Source organism: Loxodonta africana, chromosome 3 (assembly GCF_030014295.1).
Source record: "Loxodonta africana isolate mLoxAfr1 chromosome 3, mLoxAfr1.hap2, whole genome shotgun sequence".
Classification (NCBI taxonomy): domain Eukaryota; kingdom Metazoa; phylum Chordata; class Mammalia; order Proboscidea; family Elephantidae; genus Loxodonta; species Loxodonta africana.
The window spans coordinates 24,701,856-24,727,136 of NC_087344.1; the positions used below are offsets into that span (position 1 = coordinate 24,701,856).

Genomic DNA, 25,281 nt, shown 5'->3' on the forward strand with positions numbered 1-25,281 from the left:
CAAGCCAGCAGAGTAGAGATGGGGGGAAAGAGATGCCGAGCCACATGAAGACTGCCCAGAAGGAGAAGCTCAGGAGAGACAAGGACCTTCTTCCAGAGCTGATGGAGGGAGAAAGCCTTCCTGTAGAGTCAGCACCTTGAATTCGGAGTTCTAGCATCCTAAACTGTGAGAAAGTAAATTTCTGTTTGTTAAAGCCACCCAGTTGTGGTGTTTCTGTTATACCAACACTAGATAACCAAGAGAGGGCTCTTAGTTTTCCATTGTGTGATGAAGAGTCACCATGGTGCACAGGCGCAGAACAAACAAGACTCCTGCTTTGTAACTTTGCTCACTATTTTCATCTGCTTCTGTCAGTTCTGATGTGTCTCCAAAGTTACAAGATTTCTCTGGGAAGGGATCTGACCTCCCAACACCCTGCCCCCTTCTATGTTTATGAGGTGAGGCTCCCCACCAGCCATCCTGTGAAGATGTCCTTGGAACAGCACCAAGAGAGTCAAAGGGCTGTGGTCCAAAAAGCTAAAGTTGGGAGGGTGGTCACAGAGTACAGCACACGATGGTTTCTACAGGGGGATGAGGGCTTTTGGTGAGAAAAGCCCTCTGCCTCAGTAGTGGTATGAGCCAGGCCCCAAGCTGCCTGTGGGGTCTGCTTCCTGGAGGGAGCGGAGACCCACCTCAAGTTGAGGAAAGAGAGGGTGGATGCTGAGCTCCCTCCTTCCGCCGCAGCACAAAGTCTCCGGGGGCGGCTGGGCTCATTGCATAGAAGACGTTGGCATTGTCAGGAATCAGGAGTTCTGGCCAGGGGTGGGGGTGATAGTGAAAGGCCTGCACAACCTCATGCCTCCCCCACAAAGGACCTGGGTAACCTTCTGCCATTTAATCTGGGGCCTGAACAGCCTTGAGTCCCTCCAGCCAGTACCAAGCCAGCCTCATGCTCCCTGTGCCATGAACCTGAACAACTTCTAACTCCAAGCCCTTACACTTAACACCTGACAAACCTCCTGTAATCCTTCCTCTTGTGTATTCATCCGCATGCTATGCCTTTCAGCATGAATAGTCAACCTCTTGCTTCTCCTTCTCATAGGCTGGACAACCTCTTTCTCCCCTCCACGCCAAACAACCTCATGCTCCCCTACATTGAATTTCAAAATCATTTGGCCCTCTTCCATCCCAAGTCCAGATAACTTTGGGGTCTCCATGACGAGTCTAGACAAACTCATTTCCTCACAATTGCAAGCCCAGTCTCCCTTCAGCCTCCTACCCCATCAGGCTAAGCCTCAACAATCTCATGACCTTAAAATTTAAGCCCAGACAAACTTCTACATTTCCTTTTCCACTTTGACCCTGGACAGTCTCATCTCCCCATCCAAACCCATGCTGTACAGGGTCAGGGAAAAAGAGGAAGACCCTCAATGAAATAGACTGACACAGTGGCTGCAACAACGGGCTCAAGCATAATGATTGTAAGCATGGTGCAGGACCTGGCAGTGTTTCGTTCCGTTGTACATAGGGTCACTGTGAGTCAGAACCAACTCAACGGCACCTAACAACGACAAAAAGTAGAGTATGTGACAGAGTAGAACTGCCCCATAGGGTTTCCAAGGAGCAGATGATGGATTCAAACTGCCAGCCTTTTGGTTAGCAGCTGAATGCTTAACCACTGTGCGAAGACAACTTTTGATGGCCCCCTTCCTCACACTAAGGAGCCCTGGTGGCACAGTGGTTAAGCACTTAGCTGCAATCCAAAAGGCTGGCAAACCCACCAGCCACTCTGTGGGAGAAAGATGTGGCAATCTGCTTCCATAGAGATAACAGCCTTAGAAACCATATGGGGCAGTTCTATTCTGCCTTACAGGATCGTTATAAGTCAAAATTGACTCAATGGCAATGGGTTTGATTTGGTTTTTGGTTTCTTAACACTGAGCCTGGACAACCTCATGACCCCACGTAATTTAAACATAGCCATTTTACTGCCTTTTCCCTCAACCCTGCCAGTGAGTTCATAGGACATCATCTTACCTTTACCCTGAGCAGGAACCACCTCATGGCCCTGTGAGCCCTGGCAACCTTGTTCCGTCCTGGACCCTGCTATCTGCCACCCTCCCAGCCACCCCCAAGCCTACGCTCCCAGCTGTCCCTGCTCACCTCTGTCCCCAGGAAGGACCTGGAAAAGCTGGTAGTCACGGGCCCAGGGCTGGACCACATTGTGCTTCTGCAAGGCTCGCTGTACCACACTGGGAGCCTTGTCCTGACTAGTGAGCTGGGAAGGCAGGGGCAAGAAATGAAGTGTGAGGAACAAGCTCAAAAGCAGGGCTCCCCCAGCAGGCCACCTGCCCAGCCCCTCACCAAAATGCTTCGATACAGGTTTCCATGGTCATTGTCGACACTGACGCGGATGACACGGGCATCTGAGCTCTGCCGCCCGGGAAGAGGGATGTGAGGACCACTCAGGGGCAAGGTCAGGGCCCAGGGGCCTGGCAGGTCTGGACTCAGGTGCAGCTGTAGGCAGTGTGGGGTAGAGGCTGAAGCCTGGCCTAGTGGCCAATATTGAGGGATGGAGAGCTAGCAACCCCTCCTGCACTGATGTATCCAACAGGCCTATGTTTACACATAGACCACGAGTCCCCCTACACACCCAAAGCCTGAGACACACAATCAGACCGCCCACATACACTCAGTCCCATCACATACAGACCTTGGTTCCCTATTACACAGCACATTTACACGTGACCAATAAACACACAGGAATCCCGTGTACACAGGAAGCAGTGCATACACACACACTCATGATAACTGCACACACAAACCATTGTTTAGCAAACAGTCCCAAACTTGGTTCCACCAGTACATTTCCTCTTTAGATATGCAGATTCTTGGGGGCACACGCATCCTTGCAAAAGCATGAGGTTGTACCCTAGAGTGCCCGGTGGGTGGCCGATGCACAGGTCCTGGTTGGCACAGGTCTTCAGATTGGCACAGTGATCCCTCAAATAGGACCACGGAGAAGCACACAGTCCTCTGGACGTCCACCCAGGGTGCTCAGCCAGCCATGCATACAGTCTCCACATCTATGCCCTCAAACCCATGCACACGTGCATGTAAGCACATACACAGAGCCCCCGCTGCCCACAGCTCAACGCACACACACAGGCAGTTGGTACCTTAGTGGTAGGGCCCTGGGGCCCTGGAGAGGCTGGGGGATTGCCAGGAGGAGGGTCCTTGGTTTTAGGGCTGGATGGGGGGGAGCCTGGAGACAGACTGGGGCAGATGCAGAGCCTGAGGTGAGGTGTCTGCCTGCTTCCAACCCTGCCGTCTCCAGTCCCTCCCACCAAGTGAGATCCTCACCTGGAGGTGGAAGATGAGGGGTCCCTGGGGCTCCCATCAGTGGATGAACCTTTCTCTCGGGACAGCTTCCTGAGAATGGGGGCAGGGGATGAGGCTGAGGTCAGACTCAGCCTAGGAGCAGCCCCCACATACCACTGCCCACATCACCCCCACACACCCCAAGACTCACACACTGAGACGTTTGGTGAGGCTGATATGCCGCCGGACGCGTGGGGAGCTGGGGCAGGAGGCAGCTGGCGGCTCAATGACGCGGGAGATGCGGTAACTGAGAGGTCAAGGGGCAAATGAACGGGGGGTCGAGGTCAGGAAGCAGCAGGGTATGAAGGGTTAGAATCAGCTGGGAGTTGGATTTTGGGTGGGGGGCATCAAGTGTCAGGATCATTGTATGAAACAGGGGTCAATCAGGACACCAAGGTCTTATTAGGGCCAGGGATGGGATGGGATGACTCGGTCAGCAGGCCACATGGGGACTAAAACGGTGAAACTGAGGAGCCAAATTGGGTCAGGGGTCAGTCTGGGATCAGGTAATCACTGAGGTCAATGGTTATGTCACAGAGTCCGTGGAATGAAAGGAAATAATTGGGATAGTTGAGTCAGGTGGCCAAATAAACATCAAAGTTCAGAGTCAGTTACTCAGCACTGAGGGTCAATGACTGGGGTCAGAGGGTCAGATCTGGGGGTCATAATTGGGGCCATGGGTAAGATAGGATCAGAAGTTGGATAAGAGAACAGACAGGACAGTTGAGTTGAATGGCCAGATGAATGTCAAAGGTTGAAATCGGAAAGTCCAATGGGGTCAAAGTTTGGGGTCAGAGGTTGATTGGGGCCCTCAGTTGGTCTGATGAGAACGAAAGGTCACAGGTTGGGGGTCTGGGCTCAGGAGGAGTTGAAGAGGGGCATGAGGTAAGCTGGATCGAGGGTGTGGTCCAGAGTCAGCTGGGGTGAGACCAGGTCAGGCCACAGTGATCACCTCTGCTCCTCGCTGAGCTGGCGCTGGGCACGCAGGGCAGCCAGGATGGGCAGGCGGGGGCTCAGGCAGTAGCTCTGACAGCGCCTCTGCAGCTGCTGGATCTGGGCCAGGATCTCCCACTCCTGAGGGGGAAGCCTCTGAGACCCTGCCCTGCCGTTCCCCCACCCTTGAGCACCCTGCACACCTACCCCAGTGCCCACTCACCTTTCTCCTCTTCTCAAAATTGATGAGATCCCCCTGGGCATTAGACAAAGTTTGTCTTAACTAGAGACTCAGGGTCAAGGAGCAATAGTCAGGGTTGGGTCTGGGCTATCAGGAGGCCCACTGAGCTAAGGGGAAGTGGGGCTGGGGTCAGCAGTCAGGGGTCAGACCTCCAGCATGTCCGGCAGGGCTGTGTCCAGCATTACCAGGTCCGTGAGGAAGGTACCAAGGTAGGGTACAGGGCCTGAGGACAGCTTCTGCAGGCCCCAGAGCTCCAGTCATTCTTGATCATCAGTGACCCCCTGCCCACCTTACCTCTCACTGCCCCCCTTGAGGGTCCTGCCTGTCCCTCATCCCAAACTGAATCACTCACTGAGGACGGGCTTCCTTGGGGAGTATCTTCCTGTTGGGAAACCTCAATGGCCTCCTCCTGGGGGAGAGGAAGGACTGAGAGGATCCCGGGTCTCCTTTGACCCCTCCCTCAGGGCAGAGCCTTAAGACCCACCATATACACCCATTTTGCTTTCAACAATCACAAGCCCATTGTAAAGGCCAAGTCCAAGGAGGTGGACCACACTGGGGAAAAGTGACCAGAGGAAGGCAGGGAGCAGGTAAGCAGCAGTAGGCAGGCCCCACTGGGGATGATGGCAAGTGGGGCTCATGGTGCCAGGACAGGAGAGAATCCTGTGCCTGGCCTGGATGGAACAGGGCCCCTGGGGATACCCTGGGAACACCCTGAATCTTGTCTTCAGAGTTTTGCTCTGCCTGGTAATTACAGAATTTCTGGGGCAGCTGTCATGGTACTGAGTCTCCCAGGGCAGAAACGGTGTCTGGTTCATGATGGAAGTTCCTGGCACAGTGCCTGGCACACAGTAGGTGCTTAGTGCAAGGCTCCTTATTATTGGATCTCCCATTACTTGAGTCATTCATTCACCAACAGATATTTATTGAGCACCTACTATGGGCCAGGTGCCATTCTGGATGCTGGGTACCCAGCAGTCAACAAAACAGACATCAATCCCAGCCTCTTGGAGCAGACAGGAATGCAGGAGACACAGGCAACAACTCTAATGGCACACGGACATAAGGGTCCTTAGTAAGGTGCAGTGGAGATGATGGGGGACTTAGGGACCGCCTCTCTGAAGTGGGATATTTATTGTAAATACAACTTAAGTCTGGCCTACAATAAACCAGACTTATTGGCACACCTTTTTTAGTTATCAAGGTAAAGTTCCCAGCATCATTTTTTTTCCCCCTTCACTCTTTGCTATGGCTCTGGTCTCAAATGACCTTTTCCTTGTGACTTCTTGTGTTTGTTGACTGAATAAACAAAGCATTCACTGAGTGAGCTATAGTGGGGGAAACAGAGGCAATGGGGCTCCCCAGACAAAGGAAAGGTCATTCTTGAGGTATAGGGAAAGAACACTGGATGTTATAACAAGGACAAGGCAGGTCCCCTGCCCAAACCACGTCCCCTTCCTGGGCCTGGAATCCCTGCGGCTCAACCCATCCATACCTGGGAAAGAATCTCTCTGCTGCTGAGGTGGTTGTTCTCATCGGAGAAAATCTGTGAAAGTTTCCTGAAAGTGGATAACGGTTCCCTGGGGCACCAGAGGGAGGTCAGAGGTCAGAGGCTGGGAGGGTCAAAGCTGGGGTGAGGAGGAGGTCCCACCCCAGCAGCCCCCCACTCCCGGCCCTGCTCACCGGCTCACTGCGCCCCAGCTACGCTTGAGCCTGTAAATAGGGTTAGACTGCAGGGCTGACAGGATGGCCCGCAAGGAAGAGAAGTTCCGCAGTTCTCGGCAGCGCTGGGGGAGCCAGATAGGGGAGCTGGTCAGACCCCATATCTAACCCCCAGGCAAGACCCGCCTTTGACCCCGTGACTTCTGACCCCTCCAAAACTACCAAGACTAAGCCTCCTCCCCTCCCCTCTCTTCTGGCCCCGGTCTCTCACCAGCCTCCACCTCCCACCTAGGTTTCTCCCCTCGCCTGCCTCCTACCTCTCCCGCCTGCCTCCTACCTCTCCCGACTCCCCAGGGCCCTAGACTCCCCCACAGCATCTCTCCCAGACCCAGACCCCTCCTCCCTGAACCCAAGTCTCACCCCAGGTATTAGCCTTCTCCCAGGCTCCCTCCCTTACTATCCCGGGATTCCCCTCATGCCCCTCCCCCAGCCTTCTATTGGCACCCAGGCCATTTCTCCCTCTTCATTCTAGCCCAGAGGACTCCGTCTCGCTCTACTCAGTCCCTTTCGGGACCCCGACCTGTCCTTGCCTTAGATTCTTCCCCCAATCCTACTTTTTCCCCAACCCCCCACCTTATTCTTTTATCCCTAGAGCCGCCCCAGCGTGCCTCTTCTGTCCTTGGCCCCACCTCCAGCCACCGACCCGGTTACTCCACCTTCCGCTGCCAGGACCCTGCGCCTCCCCAAGCCCAACACTCACCTGGGCGATGCGGATCCACTTCTCCAGCCGCTGCGCTCGCTGCGGGGCAGCCAGGCCTGGCGCTCCGAGCACCGAGCCCAGTACGCAGCCGGTCACCTTGTTGAACTGGGCCACAGTGGCGCGCACGGTCGGGGCAGTGCCTGCGGCCCCCGGCCGGTCCCGCTGGGACCACACGGAGCCCAGGCACTCGCAGGGCCGCACGCGCGAGAAGAGCTTCTGGACCGGGTGGGGTGTGGGACTGAGCTCAGCGGGACTGCTCCACCCCCACCCCACCCCGCCCCACCCGAGTTCAGGTCCTCACCACGTCCATCAGGGTCAGCTGCTCGGCCACCTCGTCCACGCTGAAGTCCAGGAGCTCAGGGCCTTCCAGCACGAGTCCCTCCAATCCTTCCTCCTCTTCTATGCAGCCCTCCGGGAAGTCTGGGCCCCAAGTCTGGGCAGCTCTGGGAGGTCCTTAAGGGAGCAAGATGGGGAGGAACCCTCAGGAGCCCTGGTGGCCTAACGGTGAAACTTTGGCTGCTAACTGAAAGGGTGACTGTTGGCATACCCTCAGCGGCTCTGTGGGAGAAAGACCTGGCAGTCAGCTCCCGTAAGGATTACAGCCAAGGAAACTCTATGGGGCAGTTCTACTCTGTCACATGAGGTTGCAGTGAGTGCAAGCACCTAGCAGCAAGAACAAAAACCTTGGACTGCAACAGCAACATTGACCTTCACTGAGCACCTAGCTTGGATTAACCTAGCACACTAACCCAGAGAGGGAGGTGCTATTATTTATAGACTGTCGTCTACAGGTAAGGGAAACTGAGGCACAGAGCCATTGACCCTAGATCACACTTTCAGTAAATGGCAGAATGGGGACAATAAGTGTTCAAAGGCTGGAGTAGAAAATCAAGTTTTATGACTTCAAGCCTGTTTTAGGATAAGATTCATCTGCCCTCTTCCTTTGGGAACGATGGTATAACTTCATGGTTGAGGGAAGACTGTTGTCAGATAGTCTGAAATTCAAATCATGGCTTGTCCACTCAGCTTGCTGCGTAAGCTAAAAAAACCCAGTGTCACTGAGTTGATTCCAACTTATAGAGACCTTATAGCACAACTGGACCAATGAGCAACATCATAATAAACAGAGAAAAGATTGAAGTTGTCAAGGATTTCATTTTTCTTGGATCCACAATCAACAGCCACGGAAGCAGCAGTCAAGAAATCAAAAGACATATTGCATTGGGCAAATCTGCTGCAAAGGACCTCTTCAAAGCATTGAAGAGCAAAGATGTCACCCTGAAGACTAAGGTGTGCCTGACCCAAGCCATGGTATTTTCAATCGCATCATATGCATGTGAAAGCTGGACAATGAATAAAGAAGACCGAGGAAGAGTTGACGCCTTTGAATTGTGGCATTGGCGAAGAATATTGAATATGACATGGACTGCCAAAAGAACCAACAGATCTGTCTTGGGAGAAGTGTGGCCAGAATGCTCTTTAGAGGCAAGGATGGAGAGACTGCGTCTTACATACTTTGGACTTGTTGTCAGGAGGGATGAGTCCCTGGAGAAGGACATCATGCTTGGCAGAGTACAGGGTCAGTGGAAAAGAGGAAGACTCTCAACAAGGTGGATTGACACAGTGGCTGCAAGAGTGAGCTCAAGCATAACAATTGTAAGGATGGCGCAGGACCAGGCAGTGTTTCGTTCTGTTGTGCATAGGGTCACTGTGAGTCAGAACCAACTCGACGGCACCTAACAACAACAAAAGACAGGGTAGAACTGCCCCATAGAGTTTCCAAGGAGCGCCTGGTGGATTTGAACTGCCAAACCATTGGTTAGCAGCCATAGCACTTAACCACTATGCCACCAGGGTTTCCGTGTAAGCTAAAGCAAGTATTTTAACTTCTCTGTGCCTTGGTTGTTATGGGTCGAAATCAACTCGATGGCAAAGGGTTCGATAGGTGCCTTGGTTTCTTCATCTTGATCTTTTTTTTTTTAGATTAAATGAGATCAGACATACCAAACTGCTACAAAGTGGTTAATAAATGTGATTTTTACCCCAGTGGGTTTCAATGGGGGCGCCCCAAGGGGACATTTTGGAAGTTTCTAGATTTGTTTTTGGATGTCCCAAGATGAGTGGCAGGATGCTGGAAATTCTGCTTTGTGAGAGCTAGACTTGTCGCCAGTCTTCAAATGTCCCTCCAGACATTCATGTCATTAGAAAATCTGTTTAGAGTCATCTGCACCTAGAACTTGACTATCTTGCTCATAAATACAAACCATGAAAGTTCAGACTTCTTTTGTTTGGAATTTTCAAGTGTTATGCACCATTTTGGAAAACAATGTCACCATCATCTTTGCTGCTGTGTCTGAACCGTCACTGCACATCTTTGTATCCTTCAGTGTTTGCCAGTGTCCCATTCACTGTGATGTTACGCCAAGCAAAGGCACCAGACAACTTCATTATGTCTCCTGGTGAGGCATTCTCAAGAAGTAACATATCAAAAAGCGTAGTTTATTGTTGTGTAAATTACTTTCATTTTATTTCTTCTTCATGTTCCAGTTACCTCATCATATTATTTTTTAAATTATCTTTTAAATAAGCTGTCTTTCATTTCAGATTAGGAAAGGTAGCATTGTAAAAATATTAATTTAAAAAAATGGGTTATAAAAGAAAAGTACACCTAAATCTAATCAAAGCTTTAGCTCTCACAGCAAGGATGGGGGATAGAGGACCATGCTACATGACACCATGAAGAAGGAAACAGGCAAATTGAGAATGTGGGACATGTCTTGAGACAAATGGCATTAAACAGGAACACGAGGGGGGACTGTTGTAGAATAAACGAGACCTCAGAGACAAACAACTGAATGCCCTGAGTGTATCATCGCCTTTGGACCCTGATTTGAAGGAATAACTGTAAAAAGACTATTTAGAGACCATGGGGAGATGTGAATATGGACTCGGCATTTTTGATATTAAGGAATTGTTGCCAATTTTGTTAGAAATGATCACAGGCATGAAAGTTATAAAAAACAAACAAACAAACAAAAAGTTCTTTTCAGTTAGAGGCACAATGAAATTTGGGATTTACTTTAAAATCCTCCTGGAAAACAAACAAACTGATCAAATTGATAATTGTTGAAGATGGGTGAGGAATATCCTAGTGTACTACACTATTTCGGTACATCTGAAATTTTCCATAATAAAAGTAAACCCGAATGAGAAGATAGCAAAATAAAGTGTGTCCCAGAGTCTGGCACACAGTAGGTACTCAATCTTCATTTTCTCCTCTGACCTGAAAGAACTCAGAGCCTAGGACAGCACTCTCACTAGAACTTTCTGCAGCGATGGAAATGTTCTCTCTCTGCACTGTCTAGTGTGGTCACAATGAGCCAGAGGGGGCTACTGAGGACTTGAAATGTGGCTGGTGTGACTGAGGAACAGGATTTTTATTTTTCTTTAATTTTAGTTAAATTCAATTTTAACAGCAACATGGGGCTCATGGTTACAACATTGGACAATTAATCTCTAATGACTTGGAATAAGTTGATGAAATCTTGAAGGCGGGGGGAGGGGAGAAAGACCCTTAGTAAGCGGGAGGGGAGAAGGGTAAATAAAAATATGAAAACAGCTGGGATTTGTCACCAAGAATAAAGAAGTGGCTGCTACTTTGTAAAACGGAGAGGAATGTAGCCACAGTAATCTGAGGATTAAAGGATGAGGATTAGGGATATAGAAGCTTTTTGTAATAGGGATCAAATCAGACACAGATGGGTGGGAGATGATACACCGTAAGCTGTTGGCACAGCGAGGGCTGACCCCTGAGCCAGGAGGTGATTATTCCGTCAACAAAACTGAGTTGTTCCTGCCCCTGGAGACAGAGTTGGAGACAAGAAGGATGTGGTCCTGCTCTCATGCACTCAGTCCATGAGGCAGATGAGCATAAGCCAGAACTGAAGCGAGTAAAGGGTGGTAATGCAGAAAAATAAGGCAGGGGGAGAGGATATTTCTGCTGAGGAAGTCATGGAAGGCTTCTCTGAGGAGGTGGCTTTGGAACAAAGACACGAGTGAAGTACATATGTTGATATACCCCAACCCCTAATGTGCTCTACAACAGGGTCAGAAAACTTTTTTGTAAAGGGTCAGATAGTTTGCTGACATCTACTCTACAAGAAAATATCAGTATAGCCTCTTGTCTATGTTTTATTATAAGTAGTAGATATCTAATAATTAAGAATCAGAGATAACAACCCCCAAAAAACCAAGCCAAACCCACTGCCATCAATTTGATTCCAACTCATAGCGACCCTATAGGACAGAGTAGAACTGCCCTGTAGAGTTTCCAAGGAGCGCCTGGTGGATTCAAACTGCCAACCTTTTTGTTACCAGCCATAGCACTTAACCACTACACCACCAGGGTTTCCAAGATAGATAACAACAACAATAAAAAAAAAAAAAAATACTATTTGCCAAGATATAGTGCCAAGCCCTTACTGTTTATTTACTTGTTTACTGTCTTCACCAGGGAACTGTGAGCTCTTGTTCGTCCTTATATACCTAGAGCCGGTAGCTAAATATTTGTTGAATGAGTAATGAGCCTGATGTTGCAAAAACTGTTATCACCTCTGTTTCACAGATGTGAGGAAACTGAGGCTCACAGAGATGAAGTGACTCATCCAAGGTCATACAGTCAGCAAGTGGCAGAGCTGGGATTTGAACCCAGGTCCTTGTGGCTCTGAAGTCAAGTGGGGGTGGAATGGTTGTAGCTAGAAACACAGGGTATCCTGACCCAATGGTGGAGTAACTTTGTAGTTAGGACTGGGGATGGGGGGGGGGAGGGTGCTGAACAAATGTTAACACTTTGGGAAAAAAAAGTTATCATCCTATTTTACAGGTGAGGAAACCCAGGCTCAGACAGAGTTAAGAACCAGCCCAAGGTCTGTAGCCCTGAGAAGGGAGAAAAGGTCCCTGGTAGGGGTAGTGCTCACCAGTTCCAACAATCCCTCACCCTCACCTGCCCAAGAGTCAGGCTGCTCCTCTTCTTCCAGTTCCTGCTCAGCCTCCTCCAAGAAATCTCCTAGCAGCCTCTTTGCCTCCCTGGCCTCAGCTCCGCCTGGGGCTGCCCAGCCCAGAAAAGTGCAGACATTGCCCAGGTCTGAGTGGGCAGGGGGGTCACGGAAGTCCTGAGGGTGGTCCCGAAGCCAGGAGCCCAGCACAGACACCACAGCCCTGGCAAGAGGAGTGGGGCATCAGAACCCAGCCCTGAGCTCTGGACTTCACCTGCCGAAAACCTCAGTCCTGACCTCCGATCTTTTATTAGCCAACCTAGACTTCCAGGTTATCCAACCCTGTAGCCCTCAGGCCTGACCTTGGACCTCCAGGACCCCCCATCACCCCAATGGGGACAAACCTCAGGTTCTTGTTGCAGTTCAGTTCTTGTCCCTCTGTCTTCTTGATCTCTACCCTGGGAAGAGCCCCCTCCAATCAGGCGACGAAGAGGGGGTGAGAAGGGGCTTAGGAGGAGGGCTCTGAGGTTGAGGGGGTTCCTGGTTTAAAACCTGAGGGGAGTGTCCGGGTAGGAATCTAGGGCTGGGAACTTGGAGGTCCGGGTAGATACTGACCCCGACGGCAGCGGCGGCGGCGGCGGCGGCAACAGAAGGCCCAGTACGCGAGCAGTGGGCACAAAGGCCCGGTGCGTGGCCAGAAAGGCGGGCACGAATCCCGGGTCCTGTTCGCGATCTCCGGACACCAGCTCGCGCACCAGCCGCTCCAGCCGGGCTGCCCTCAGCGCTCTCACCTTGCTCGTGCGGTAATGGAGAAAAGCCTCAGCAGCGGGGCTGGGGGCCTGAGGGGTAGGAGGGCGCTGAGAGAGCCACGCAGGGGTGGCGCCTTCGGACACTCCTTCATGCTTTGCCCTTTGCATCTGATCCTGTCCCTTTCCCTGAATATGGGGTCCCTAGGTTCATCCTTTTTGCCCTGTCCACAAAGAATCCTTCCACCCCGCCCCCTGGCACCCTCGCCCTCCCAGAAGCTGCTCTCAGCCTTCCCCTTACTTGGTTACCCCAGGCTTCTCTCAACTCTGCAGCCCCTCGCGCTTTGCTTAGTGTTCGCAGGCCCTGCCCTCCGGCCTATCCCGCCGTCACCTGCAGCCTCTAAACCCCACCCCTCCTCCCGGCTCCGCCCCACCAAACTTAGCTTTCCCAGGCTCTGCTGTCCAGTTCCGCCCGTACCAGGTTGCCCCCAGGTCTTGCTCGGCAACTGCGCAGCCCCACTCAGTCGGCCACCCCTAGGCCCCTTCCTGCCCTCGCCTGGTCACCTTTAAGCCCCGCCCTTCCCCCCAGCCCGCTTCATCTGGCTGCCCAAGCTCGGCTCTCATCTGATTACTCCCAGGCAGCCCCGCCCTCACCTGACCGCACCACTCTTCAACCCCTTCCTCACCTGGCTGCCTCCAGACCTCTCCCCGGGGCTCAAGCGCTGACTACGCTGCCTCCGCAGGGAGACGCTGTACACGGCGCCGTCCTCAGTCTCCTCGCCCCAGTCCTGTAGCGGCGCCTGGACGCGGAGGCGGGCTCAGGGCACCCCAGGGACACTAATCCCGGGGCTTCGGCGCCCCATCACCTGCGAGGACTCAGGCCCAGCCTTCCTGCTCCATTCCCCCTCTTCCGAGCCTGGGACAGGGTCCCAGGCTGGAGAAGTGCCCCGAGCGCCGTCCTGAAGCCATAGGGTGGGCTTTGGGGATGTCCAAGGGTCCAGGCTCACGGAATCAGTATCTGTTCACTCCCTCAGACCCGTTCCAGGCTCCCCACCCCCATCCCCAAAAGTAACCAGTCACTTCCAGGGTTAGGAGTCCCGAGTTCGGAGGTGGGGACTCCCCAGTGGTTCGGAACGGTTTGATGGAGGGGGGAGGAGAGATAAAGGTCTAAGGAGCGGGGGCCTGGAGATTCTGGACCTGGGGGTCGCCAGGGATGTGGGGTTCCGGGTCCTCTGTCCCTTACCAGGTTGAGCTCCTTGCCGGCTGTCCGCTGCATGGCCCGCACCTATTGCGCTCCGCGGCGCTGCAGACTGAGGCGGAAGGGCCCGCGGGCGGCAGGCAGTGGAGGGGCGCCGGGGTGGGGGGAGGGGGGAGGCGGGGCGGCCGGACAGCGTGGGGCGGGCTGGGGCGGGGCGACAAGAAAAGTGGGCACGACCCACCCCTCTCATGTGGCGCAGCCAGGCCCTAGCGCCCAGCCCAGGCCAATGGGACCCCAGCTAGTAGGTGTGTATCAACCTGTCCTCAGGAGAAAGGATACATATCTTTTTAGGAGTTCTCTTCTGGGTCCCTACATGCAGGGGAGCTAGGATGTATCGCTGAGTGGGGGGCAAGTATGTGTTCCCAGACAAGAGGGTCCTCTGTGCTCAGGTGGGTAGGGCTGATTTGCTCCAGGTATGGAAGTATCTCTGATCTTTGAGGGAGGGCTCAGTCTGTGTCACCAGTTGCTGGGAGTCTCCTCACTCCCCAGGCAAGAGAGAGCTGAGTCTATGGCACCCGGTTTTGAGGGGCCGACTTCTCTTAGCTGGTACTGGATCAACCAACCAGTTGCCCAGTCAGCTCCTACTCATGGCAACCGCATGTGTGTCAGGGTAGAACCATCCTCCATAGAGTTTTCAATGGCGCATTATTTTGGAAGTAGATCACCAGGCTTTTCTTCTGAAGAGTCTCTGGGTGGGCCCAAACCTCCAACGTTTCAGCATTTCAGCCGAGCGCATTAACCATTTGCATCACCCAGGGACTCTGGTACTGGGTGAAGGAGAAGAAAATAGCCAAGGGGCTGGTCCATGACCTTTATTGCGCATTCAGAGGCCAGCAGCTCTACTAGGGGAGATTTACTGTGGGAACGTCCGGCCAGGCCCCTTTCCCCTCCTTCCCTGTGCTGATGACTGGCTCCACAGCCTATCTGAGGCAGTTCAGCCCTTGAAGGGGCCCGTGGCTGGGCCCAGAGGGGTCGGGGGCTCCGAAGGGAATCGGAGGTGCCAAGTGGATGCAAGGGCGAGTCTAGGACCTCCGTGAGCGACCCCGCTTCTTGCTTCGGGATTCGATGAATTTCTGGGAATGGATCTTGAGCGCCGCACGAGTCGCCACGTGGTTGTCGTCGTCCTCACTCTCCTCCTCGTCTGCCGGGGCGGGGAACGAGTAAGGGAGAAGGGAAGAGTGTCCTGGTCTCCATGTTCGGCCACTCCTCCAGGCCTCCACCTCCTCTATTCCTCCCATCCGCCCTGCTCCGCCTTGGCGGTTAATCTGGCTTCAGATCAGGCTCTTCGGCTTGGGCCCCCGCCCCTCCCCTTTTCCTGCCCTCACTGACCGAAGTACTTGTCCTTGGAGCTGACAAGGGGCAGATCGATGCGGGTGTTGTACTGGGGCAGCTTTCCCTCTAAGCTGGCGTAGAACTGGGTGGGGGGAGGCGGGGGAGAGGAGTGTGGGCGGGGCACGGGCTGCAGGCAAGTACCCTTTTCCCTTCCCCTCCACCCCATTCTGAGCTATATCCTGATTCCAGAGAGAGACTACTGCCCAACCTGTTTTTTTTCTCTCCTTCGCAGCCTGCACCTAATACCCAGTCCCGCCCCCTCGGCCCTCAGGCCCGCCCTTGGTTTCTCAGGCCCCACGTATTGGCCTCTGACGCCTGCCCCCTGCCGCCTAGTCCCCGCTCTCCGGTCTCCTTGGACCTGCTCGCAACTCCCCTGGCGTCGCCCGGGTCTCTCAAGCTCAGCCTCGGCTCCTCGGCCTCCTTCCTGGTCTCCCAAGGGTCGACCCTCCGGCTCCGTGGTTTCTCCGACCCAACCCCTGTCCCCTCCGCCCCACCCCCGGGTCTTCAGAGCCCTGCCCACTGACGGCGTGGGCACCTCACGATCGGCGATGTGTTGCAGCATCTCCGGCAAGTCGAGGGCCTCAAGCTGCGTCTGCAGCTTCAGCAGCTTTTCTTCCACCACGCCCAGCAGGTCTGGCAGGTAGTTGGCTGTTTGGGGATCCAGCTCCTTTCCGGCGAAGCGGCTGTCCTCCTGCAGCCAGGGGCAGAGCCGGGTGGGTCTGGAGGGAGCCCGGGCTGAGTCGCATGGGACGCAGGGGCGGGGCTTTTCCTCTTAGGGACAAATCCTTGAGGTGAGGGGCCACCCACAGGGGTGGTGCTATCCTGTGTGGGGCGGGGCCTCTGAAGTCCAGGGCCGCTCTGTGAGGGCAAAAAAAGCCGCAAACCAAACCTGTTGCCACCGAGTCGATTCCGACTCACAGCGACCACATAGTACGGAGTAGAACTGCCCCATAGAGTTGCCTGGTGCATTTGAACTGCCGACCTTTTGGTTAGCAGCTGTAGCTCTTAACCACTATGCCACCAGAGTTTCAGAGCCTCTGAATTCAAGAGCCGCAGGAGTAGAGTCGGGAGATCTCTTGACCCGGGCGGGGGTGGGGTCGGGGGACATATGAAGTGGAGCTTCTGTCTTGGGCTGCTCTTGGATTTGAGCGGGGTCTCTGAGGTTTTGGGTGAGGGCAGGGTGAGACTTTTCGTGGAGGTGGGCTTGAGGCGGGGCAGCGATTCTGAAGTCTCGGATTCTCCTGCCTCTGATGCCCTGGACAGGGAATAGGGCGGGGCCTACCACGGTGATGTACAGCAGCTTGCCGGCCAGGTGCTCGAGGCCCGCCTTGGCCACTTGCATGGCCCGCGTGGTACGCACTAGCTGTTCCTGTGCCGCAGCGCTCCGCTGCTCCTCGGTCTTGAGGCGCCCCTGCAGCTCAGCATGCAGCTTCTGCTCACTAGCGGGGGGTGAATGAGGCCCCCGTTGGAGCACCCCGACGCAGAGCCCTCGCCCTCCTTTGTGCACCGGGGTCTCACCTCACCAGCGTGGCCTCCCCTGAGTACTTGAGGCGCTCAAGCTCCCGCTGCAGCCCCTGTTTCTCTTGCTTCAGCCTCACTAGTGTCTCCTCATTCTCCCTCTTGAGGGTCTCCAACTGCGTGAAGGTATCGCCTTGGGCCAGGAACCTCCGCACGACGGACTGCGGGCAGCCCAGCCCCCAGTCAGAGCCAGGGCCTTTGGGGAGGCACAGGGTCACCCCTCCTCCTCTCTCCCAGGCACACAGGACGGGTGGCCTAAACTGGGGGCTTCTGCCCAGCAACCTTGGGGACTATGTGGAACTGTGGGTTGGACTCAGGGCTGTGTACAGCCCCAGACAAATTTTTGCAAGGTCTTTTCTTGTCTAAGGAGTCACCCAAAATCAGCATGTGGAGTGGTGTTAGTGTAGTGGTGAGCATAGCTGCCTTTCAAAACCAATGTCTCAGCAACATTCTGGTGGCCAATCTTACCCAGTCCTTGGGAGGGTAGCACACCAGCCAGCAGGAGTGATCTGCTCACCAGGCCCCCTTCTGGAAAGGGGCCTAGTCATGGTGCCCCAAGATGACCCCAGAGTCCCAGAGCTCCTTGAGGACCAACCCCATGCTGTGGCAGAGGGGTAGAGGGTTGGAGAGCATCCAAAGGGAAGAAGCAAGACCAGGGTCCAGCCAGACACGAATGTTGGCCAGCCAGAACCAGGCACCAGAGAGGGACTTAGAATATTTTGCAGAGGCTGCAAAGCTCGGCACCCTGAGTGGGGGTGAGGGGGGGGGGTCTGTTTGCACAGTCTATGAGCAATATTAGCTGTGTACTGTGTGCTAGACCATGCTACAGGCACTGGAGACACAGAAGACAGTCTTCAAGGATCTGACACGGCAGATCCAACGTAAGAGAGAACAGGACAGAACATGGTAGCCAGTGTAGACAACTCCTGCGAGTTTTGCTGTGAAGGGCAGCAGAGAAATGAAGCAGTAGCTGGGAGGGGGAGGGGATGTCTTTTAAGAAGACAGAAGGTTTGTGTGCTGAGAAATATGGGTAGATGCAGAGAGGGGAAGTGAGGTATGCAGGCTCCCTGTGGGGACTCCCCAGCATGTTGGCTTCCTAGGCTTGGGCACAGCAGACTGTGGGCAGCACTCACGTGTGTGTCAGCCACACCAGTGGCGTCCTTGACCTTGCCGAAGATCACCTCCATCTGGTACATGCTCCAGCGACGCAGCAGCTCCTCCTCCTTGGCACGGAGGTTGTCCTGGATCGTGTCGTCGGACTGTAGCAGCATGTGCTCGCGCTGGGTCTGCTCCGGGTTGAGATCAGGGCCAGGGTCAGCGCCCGGACAAGGGATTTGCACAGAGGCCACCGAGGGTATTCGGACTGGGTCAAGGAGAGGGCGGGGACTGGGCTGGGGGCCCAGGAGAGCCATGGTGAGGAGAAGGGGGCCAAATAAGAGCACCCAGGCAGGGGCCAGGGAGGCGGGACAGGTTGGGGGGACGCGGATGAGTGGAGAGTGAGGGCGGGACCTGCAGGGGCCAGCTAGAAGCAGTCAGATTTAGGGCAGGCGGCCAAGTCAAGTGGAGGAGACTTGGGACGGGGCCTGCAAGGGAGGGCTGGACGCAAAATGATGCAGTGAGGAGCAGAGTCAAGAATGTGAGAGGAGACCTAGCATCTGGGGTCTTCTGGAGGCGGGGGTGGAGTCAGGGCGGGGGCGTGGCCAGAAGTACCCAGGGCCGGGAAATATCTCCTGTCCGGACCCAACTAGAGGCGTGGCCAAGGCTGGGTAGGGCTGGCCTTGGCTGCAGCAGCCGGCCGCGGAGGGCCCGGCCCTGGTCGCACACCTGAGTGAGCTCACCTTGCGTTCCATGCGCTCGTTCTGCAGTTTCCTCTCCTCTGCTCGCTTCTTGCACTCGGTTATGTAGCGCTCCCGTTCCTTGCGCTCTCGGTACACCGTCTCCTCCAGATATTGCAGCTGGTTCTGCGAGGCAGACAGGGAAGCCGGGGGACCGGCTGGCACCTACCACGGCTCCGCTCGTGAGCCACGGGCCCAGGCCCTAGCCAGCTGGGCCAGGCCACAGGATCCTGGGAGATAGATGGGAGGGGCCCGGGCGCAGTTGAGGATCGGATTCTGGGGCCGGGAGCCCCAGGCAGTTGGATAGGACCCTGGGGGACAGGCAGGCGGACACCTTGGCGATATTCCGGGCGTTGAGCGCCTCCTGGTTCACCAGGTGCAGCTCCTCCAGCTCGTGCTTCGTCCGCACCACCTCAGCCTCCATAGTATCCAGCCTGTTCTCCAAGTTAAGGCTCTCCTCCTGAGGGTGGGAGGTGGGGCAGGCCTGTGACTGGACTGTCCTCGTCCAGGCCTGCTCTCCTTGCTTGTATCCCCCACCCCCATCTGTCCTAGTCCCCACCTGCAGATAGGCCTTGAGCTGCAGGTACACACTGGTGATGTGTTCCGCCTCCTCCGCCTTCATCCGGGCCTTCTCCAGGCGGTTCTCCAGGTTCCGCATGGTCTACACGGCAGTACCGCTGGTTTGAGTCCCCCTCGTTCTTTCCCCAAGACCCCGCCCTGCCTGCCTCGCTGGCTCCACCTTGGCCACCTCCGTGTTGCTATCTTGCGCCTCGGCCATCTCGAGCTCTCGCAGGCTGTGCTGCAGCTGGAGCTCGTCCAGCCGCTTCTGCCGCATCTCCACCTCGTGTCGCAGGGAGTTCAGCTGCTTCACCTTCTCACTCAGCCGGTGATCCAGGAACTCCAGGGCCTGCTGCAGGGAGGCCAGCGAGAGCAGGGGCCTGAGCCCCACCTAGTCCTTCCTTCCTTCCTTCCTTCTCCCATATCTTGGCCCTCAACTGCCTTGGCCTCTTCCCAGCACCTGATCGTTTTCCTCCCTCAGGTTCTCATCTCTCATGGCTTCCAGGACCCCCCTCCTACGTTTTCCACCCACCGCCCTGACTGGCCCTTTTCAGTCTCCTTTGCCTTTGGAGACAGGGCCCCAGGCTCAGTCCTTGGGGCTCTTCTCTCCTCTGTCCACAGTCACACCCTTAGTGACCTCATCAGATTCAGGGTTTTAAAGCCCTCCTATTCACTGAGATCAGTCCCTGGAGAAGGACATCATGCTTGGCAGAGTACAGGGTCAGTGGAAAAGAGGAAGACCCTCAACAAGGTGGATTGACACAGTGGCTGCGACAATGAGCTCAAGCATGACAACGATTGTTAGGATGGCTCAGGACCAGGCAGTGTTTCATTCTGTTGTGCATAAGGTCACTATGAGTCAGAACCGACTCGATGGCACCTAACAACAACAACATTCACTGAGATGAAGAAGCCCTGGTGGCGCATTTGCTAACTGAAAGGTTGATGGTTACAACCCACCAGCAGCTCCATGAGAGAAATGTGCCAGTCTGCTTCTGTAAAGATTACAGCCTTGGAAACCCTTTGGAACAGTTCTGCTCTGTCCCATAGGGTTGGTGTGAGTTGAAATCGACTTGATGGCAAATAGGTTTGGGTTTGATACACTGTGATGACTCAAATTTAGCCTCCACCCTGAACTACGAGCCCATATATCCATACATGCTCTGCCTACATTTCCACCAGTTACCAGTTACTGTCAAGTCAGCCTTGACTTAGGGCAACTCCATGTGTGTCATAATGAACTGTGCTCCCTAGGGTGTTCAATGGCTGATTTTCAGAAGTGGATTGGCAGACTTTTATTACAAGGTGCTTCAGGGTGAGCTAGAACCTCCAACCTTTTGGTTAGCAGCCGAGCCTGTTAACTGTTTGCGCCACCCAGGGGCCCCAGACATTTTCCACAGGTACCTCAAAATCATCATGCCCCAAATTGACCTCCTGGTCATCCCCAGCCCTGTCCTCCCATTTTCCCCAGCTCAGCTCATGGCGGCTCTATCATTCCAGGTGTTCAAACCTAAAACCTTGAAGTCATCCTCAACTTCTCTCTTTCTATCCCACGTACATCCAATTTGTCAGCAAATTCTCTGTGTTCTATCTCAAATGTTCCCCCCGTAGATATTTCTTTCTTTCCATTTTCATCACTTTTATCCTATTGCCAACACCATCTTTTGCCTGGGTGACCTCCTCCTGGCCTCCACTCTTGCCCCTCATGGTCCATTTTCCACTTCTCTGTTTCTTACTATAAAATCCCAACTCCTCATCATTGCCGGGCCCACCTACCTCTCTGACCTCATCTACCACACCCCTCACTCACTTGGCTTCAGCCACACTGGCCTCCTCTTGTGCCTCCAACACTCTAAGCTTGTTCCTGCCTCAGGAACTTTGCACTGCACTTGCTGTTGCCTCTGCCTGGAGTGCACTTGCCCAGACCTTTTCCTGGCTGGCCCATTCTCAGCTCAACCTCTTGTAGAGAGAGAAGTCTTTGCCGACCTCCATCCAATCCAAAGTGCAAATCCCTGCCCCTCCAATCCGTCTATCACATCACCTTATTTTGTTTTTCTTGCCGTTAATGGAAATTACCTTGTTTCTATATAGAGGGAGAGAGAAAATAACGTATATATATATATACGTTATTTTCTCTCTCTATATATATGTAGAAACAAGGTATATATATATATATATATATATATATATATATATATGTTATTTTGGGCTTTGTGTGTGTGTGTGTTTCCCCCACTAGGATGTGAGCTCTTTGGGAGTGGGGACTTAGTTGGTTTTGTTCACCGGGGGTCCCCAACACCTGATCCCATGCCAAGCACATAGCAGGCATGTAATAACGATTTCATTGAGTAAATAAATGAATGGTGGCTGGCGTGGAGAAAGAACTGGAGACAGTGAGACTGGAGGCAGGAAATGTAGTGGGAGGTTGGGTGGGGCCTGGCTGGAGATGGGGGATGGTCAGAGGGGGAGAACAAACCTGGCCTGTTCTGTTCTTCAGGTAAGACTTCTCTGACTTCCATTCCCGAATCACTTCCTGGACCACTTTCTCATCTCCCTGTAGGGAGAGTTGCCTGGTCATTCCTCATTCAGGCCCCCTCCACTGAGGCAGTGCCTCACCCCGACCTGTCTCTGCACTCGCACCTGGAGCAGGTTCACCAGCTGTAGTTGCAATGCCTTGATCTCCTCGTGGAGCTGGTTGATGGTCTCCTGGTTCTTCTTGATGGTCCACTGTGAGCTCTCATAAAAGGCCTTCCTGTCGCCCTCTGGGGGCAGATGAGGTGAGCAGGCACAAGCAGAGCATCATTGCAGTGGGGAGGGGAAGCTTCCCAGGGGGAAGACCTTTTTGTAATCATCCACTTAATGTTACAACAATACCTCACTTGGAGCATGTGTTACTCCAAGTGATTCGGGACTAAGAGTTTTATAGGTATCAAATTATCATATGCCAACAAGCACTATTATACCAATTTTATCAATGAGAAAACTGAGGCTCAGAGAGGCTGATCAAACTGGCCAACGTTACAGGCAGTCTCACTCCTGAGCCCACACTTTCAATCACTATGGAAGACTACCTCCTAATAATTATAAAAACAGTAATAACAATGACGGTTTTTACCAGGATTTCTCACCCTTGGCATGATGATATTTTGGTCTGGATAACTCTTTGCAGTGGAGCGGGGGGCTCTCCTGTGGATTAGAATGCATCCCTGGCCTCTACCCACCAGATGCTAGTAGCACCACCATCCTACCCCTACCCACACCAAATGTGACAACCAAAAATGTCTCCACAAATTGCCAGTGGTCCCCTGGGGGGCAAAATCACCCCGTCCACTGAGAACCAGTGGTTGATACTTACATAGTCCTTCACTACATGCCAGTCACTGTTTCTAAACACTTTACACATTTCAACAGCCTATGGCAGAAGACCCTCAAGGAGATGGATTGACACAGTAGATGCAACAATGAGTTCAAACAGCAACAATTCTGAGCATGGCGCAGGACTGAGCAACATTTCATTCTGTTACATATAAGGTTGCTATGAGTCGGAACTGACTAGGCAGCACCTAACAACAACAATGTGGGGTTGTACTGTTACAACCCCCATTTTACACATGGGGAAACTGAGAGCAATTCAGTTACTCTGATTTCCGCAAGGTCAAATAACTAGCATATACAGAGCTAAGATTTGAACTCAGAAAATCTGCTCTGGAATCTATGCTCTTAACTACCCCACACATGATGTTGTTAGCTGCCTTCGACTTGGCACCTGATTCACGGCTAACCCATGCACAATGGGATCAAATTGTTGTGCTCCAAAGTGTTTTCATTGGTAGGTTTTTTTTTTTTTATTATTATTGTGCTTTAAGTGAATGTTTACAAACCAATTCAGTCTCACACAAAAACCTATATACACCTTGCTATATACTCTCCTAGCTGCTCTCCCCCTACTGAGACAGCGCGCTCCTTCCCTCTACTATTTTCGTGTCCATTCAGCCAGCTTCTGTCTCCCTCTGCCCTCTCATCTCTTCTCCACACAGGAGCTGCCTACATAGTCTCATGTGTCTACTTGATCCAAGAAGCTCACGCTTCACCAGTATCATTTTCTATCCCATAGTCCAGTCCAATCCCTGTCTGAAGAGTTAGCCTTGGGAATGGTTCCTGTCTTGGGCTAACATGAGGTGTGGGGACCATGACCTCTGGGGTCCTTCTAGTCTCAGTCAGACCGTTAAGTCTGGTCTTTTTACAAGAATTTAGGGTCTGCATCCCACTGCTCTCCTGCTCCCTCAGGGGTTCTGTGTTGTGTTCCCTGTCAGGGCAGTCATTGGTTGTAGCCAGGCAGTACCTAGTTCTTCTGGTCTCAGACTGATGTAGTCTCTGGTTTATGTGGCCCTTTCTGTCTCTTGGGCTCGTAATCACCTTGTGTCTTTGATGTTCTTCATTCTCCTTTGCTCCAGGTGGGTTGAGACCAATTGATGCATCTTAGATGGCAGCTTGCTAGCGTTTAAGACTCCAGATGCCAATCTCCAAAGTAGGATGCAAAATGTTTTCTTAATAGATTTTATTATGCCAATTGACTTAGATGTCCCCTGAAACCATGGTCCCCAAACCGCTGCCCCTGCTACGCTGGCCTTCAAAGTGTTCAGTTTATTCAGGAAACTTCTTTGCTTTTGGTTTAGTCCAGTTGTGCTGACCTCTCCTGTATTGTGTGTTGTCTTTCTCTTCACCTAAAATGGTTCTTATCTACCATGTGATTAGTGAAAAGCCTCCCTCCCTCAACTCTCATAATCATCAAAGAATATTTTCTTCTCTCTTTAAACTATTTTTTGAGTTCTTATAATACTGGTCTCATACAATATTTGTCCTTTTGCAACTGACGAATTTCACCTAGCATAATGCCTTCCAGATCACTGGTAGATTTTTTAGAAATAGATTGCCAGGCCTTTCTCCCTAGTCTGTCTTAGCATGGAAGCTCCACTGAAACCTGTTCAGCATTACAACAACGTGCAATTTTTAGTGACAGATAGGTGATGGCTGCAAGCCCAAGTTTCCTGCAGGAAAGGTGAGAATTCTATCACTGAACCACCACTGCCCTCTCCATGCATGACAGAAGAGTTGAAATTACACAAAAGTGTGAAATACACTCCATTCCGTTCTGAGCCCAGGAGAAGCTTTAAAAAAGAGGAAAACTGTGAGCGTGTATGAATTTTTGCCTCTAGCAACAGGCCATCTGGTCCAAACGCACTGGTTACACCATGCCTGGTCGGAGGACTGGACGGCCACTGTTGACCCCTGGCCCTTCTCTGCCCTCTACAGCCATCTTACCTAACAGTTGTATCTTCCTTTGTAACTCAGCCACCCGTGTGTGCACTGCGGGCTTCGCCCCGCCGGGGTGGAGATGTCCAGATTTGGAATGGACTGGGTACCAGGCCTGGGCCGCACCCTTGCCTCGGGGGTGGCCAGTCTTGGCCTGAGGCTGACTGCCTTTGACCTTGGAGGAGGGCGTCGAAACTTGGTCCTGAGCAGTCAGAACGTTGGCGGAAGCCGCCCTGCACAGAGGAGATGTCATGATTAGGGTGGGGTCGCAAGTCCCTAGGGGCTAGGGGGGTGACTAGAAGTCCCTCCAATCCAGGATCCAGTTCGCGTTCCTCGGGCTGTGGGAATGCACTTTCCGAGAGCTTGGCAGGGCCTCTCAGCATATCCCAGTTGCTAGGTAACCGCCTTCCCCTCCTTCTTCCGGAGAGCTCCCAAGGAAACCGCCCGCGTTCCTCGCCGCCGCTCTCATTGGCTGCTGCGGGGCGTAGGGGGCGGTCCCAACAGGGGGCGGGGCAGAGCGGTTCTGCCACGAGGGAGGGGGGAAGGGTATTTTGGAGTCACGTGTTCATTTTACTTCGCCTGCTGGGCTTCGCGGGCATCTTGCGGAAACGTTCTTTTCCGGCTGCAGAAGCAGCCACTCCCAAAATGGAGGCACCTGGCGCCGCCATTAAGCGCGAGCCTTCAGCGCTATCTTTCTAAGGCTTCATAGTCCTACCCAAGATGGCCGTCTTGAGTCGAGTGCCCCCGCTCATGCCACTCCCAACATGGCGG

At 53.4% G+C, this 25,281-nt stretch overlaps 2 protein-coding genes across 3 annotated transcripts; both read right to left on the bottom strand.

Moving 5' to 3' along the window:
• Positions 1-468: 468 nt before the first annotated feature.
• Positions 469-13,972, bottom strand: RGL3 (ral guanine nucleotide dissociation stimulator like 3). 2 transcript variants are annotated; one of them, XM_064280691.1, is made up of 19 exons: positions 13,940-13,972; positions 13,383-13,496; positions 12,566-12,789; positions 12,355-12,408; positions 11,959-12,173; positions 7,258-7,409; positions 6,957-7,172; positions 6,218-6,321; positions 6,030-6,114; positions 4,887-4,943; positions 4,684-4,770; positions 4,517-4,549; positions 4,313-4,434; positions 3,512-3,607; positions 3,343-3,411; positions 3,159-3,255; positions 2,344-2,496; positions 2,143-2,257; positions 469-791 (listed from the first exon to the last, which is right to left on the bottom strand). In XM_064280691.1, exons 1-19 carry the CDS (start codon positions 13,970-13,972, stop codon positions 673-675), a joined length of 2,145 nt encoding a protein of 714 aa, XP_064136761.1. In that variant the 3' UTR covers positions 469-672. The 2 variants fall into 2 exon arrangements, with proteins under 2 accessions (XP_064136761.1, XP_064136762.1); XM_064280692.1 differs by having other exon boundaries at positions 3,159-3,273.
• Positions 13,973-14,205: 233 nt separating this feature from the next.
• ODAD3 (outer dynein arm docking complex subunit 3) lies at positions 14,206-25,257 on the bottom strand. The gene is made up of 13 exons (XM_003413081.4): positions 24,520-25,257; positions 21,838-21,959; positions 21,674-21,751; positions 19,379-19,546; positions 19,199-19,300; positions 18,974-19,099; positions 18,643-18,765; positions 17,938-18,090; positions 16,805-16,965; positions 16,569-16,725; positions 15,822-15,977; positions 15,284-15,368; positions 14,206-15,095 (listed from the first exon to the last, which is right to left on the bottom strand). Exons 1-13 carry the CDS (start codon positions 24,761-24,763, stop codon positions 14,977-14,979), a joined length of 1,794 nt encoding a protein of 597 aa, XP_003413129.1. The 5' UTR covers positions 24,764-25,257; the 3' UTR covers positions 14,206-14,976.
• Positions 25,258-25,281: the final 24 nt, after the last annotated feature.

Bases quoted from the DNA above. Each gene is read 5' to 3' on its own strand.
- RGL3 (XM_064280692.1), bottom strand. From the start codon at position 13,972: ATGCAGCGGACAGCCGGCAAGGAGCTCAACCTG. The intron at 12,409-12,565 runs GTCAGTATCTAC...GGCTCTTCCCAG, and splicing joins CCGCCGCCGCTGCCGTCGGG to GGTAGAGATCAAGAAGACAG. The intron at 12,174-12,354 runs GTTTGTCCCCAT...TCCTCTTGCCAG, and splicing joins AACTGCAACAAGAACCTGAG to GGCTGTGGTGTCTGTGCTGG.
- ODAD3 (XM_003413081.4), bottom strand. From the start codon at position 24,763: ATGACATCTCCTCTGTGCAGGGCGGCTTCCGCCAACGTTCTGACTGCT. The intron at 21,752-21,837 runs GTGCGAGTGCAG...CTCTCCCTACAG, and splicing joins AGCTGGTGAACCTGCTCCAG to GGAGATGAGAAAGTGGTCCA. The intron at 19,100-19,198 runs GTGGGGACTAGG...TCCCACCCTCAG, and splicing joins AGCTCAAGGCCTATCTGCAG to GAGGAGAGCCTTAACTTGGA.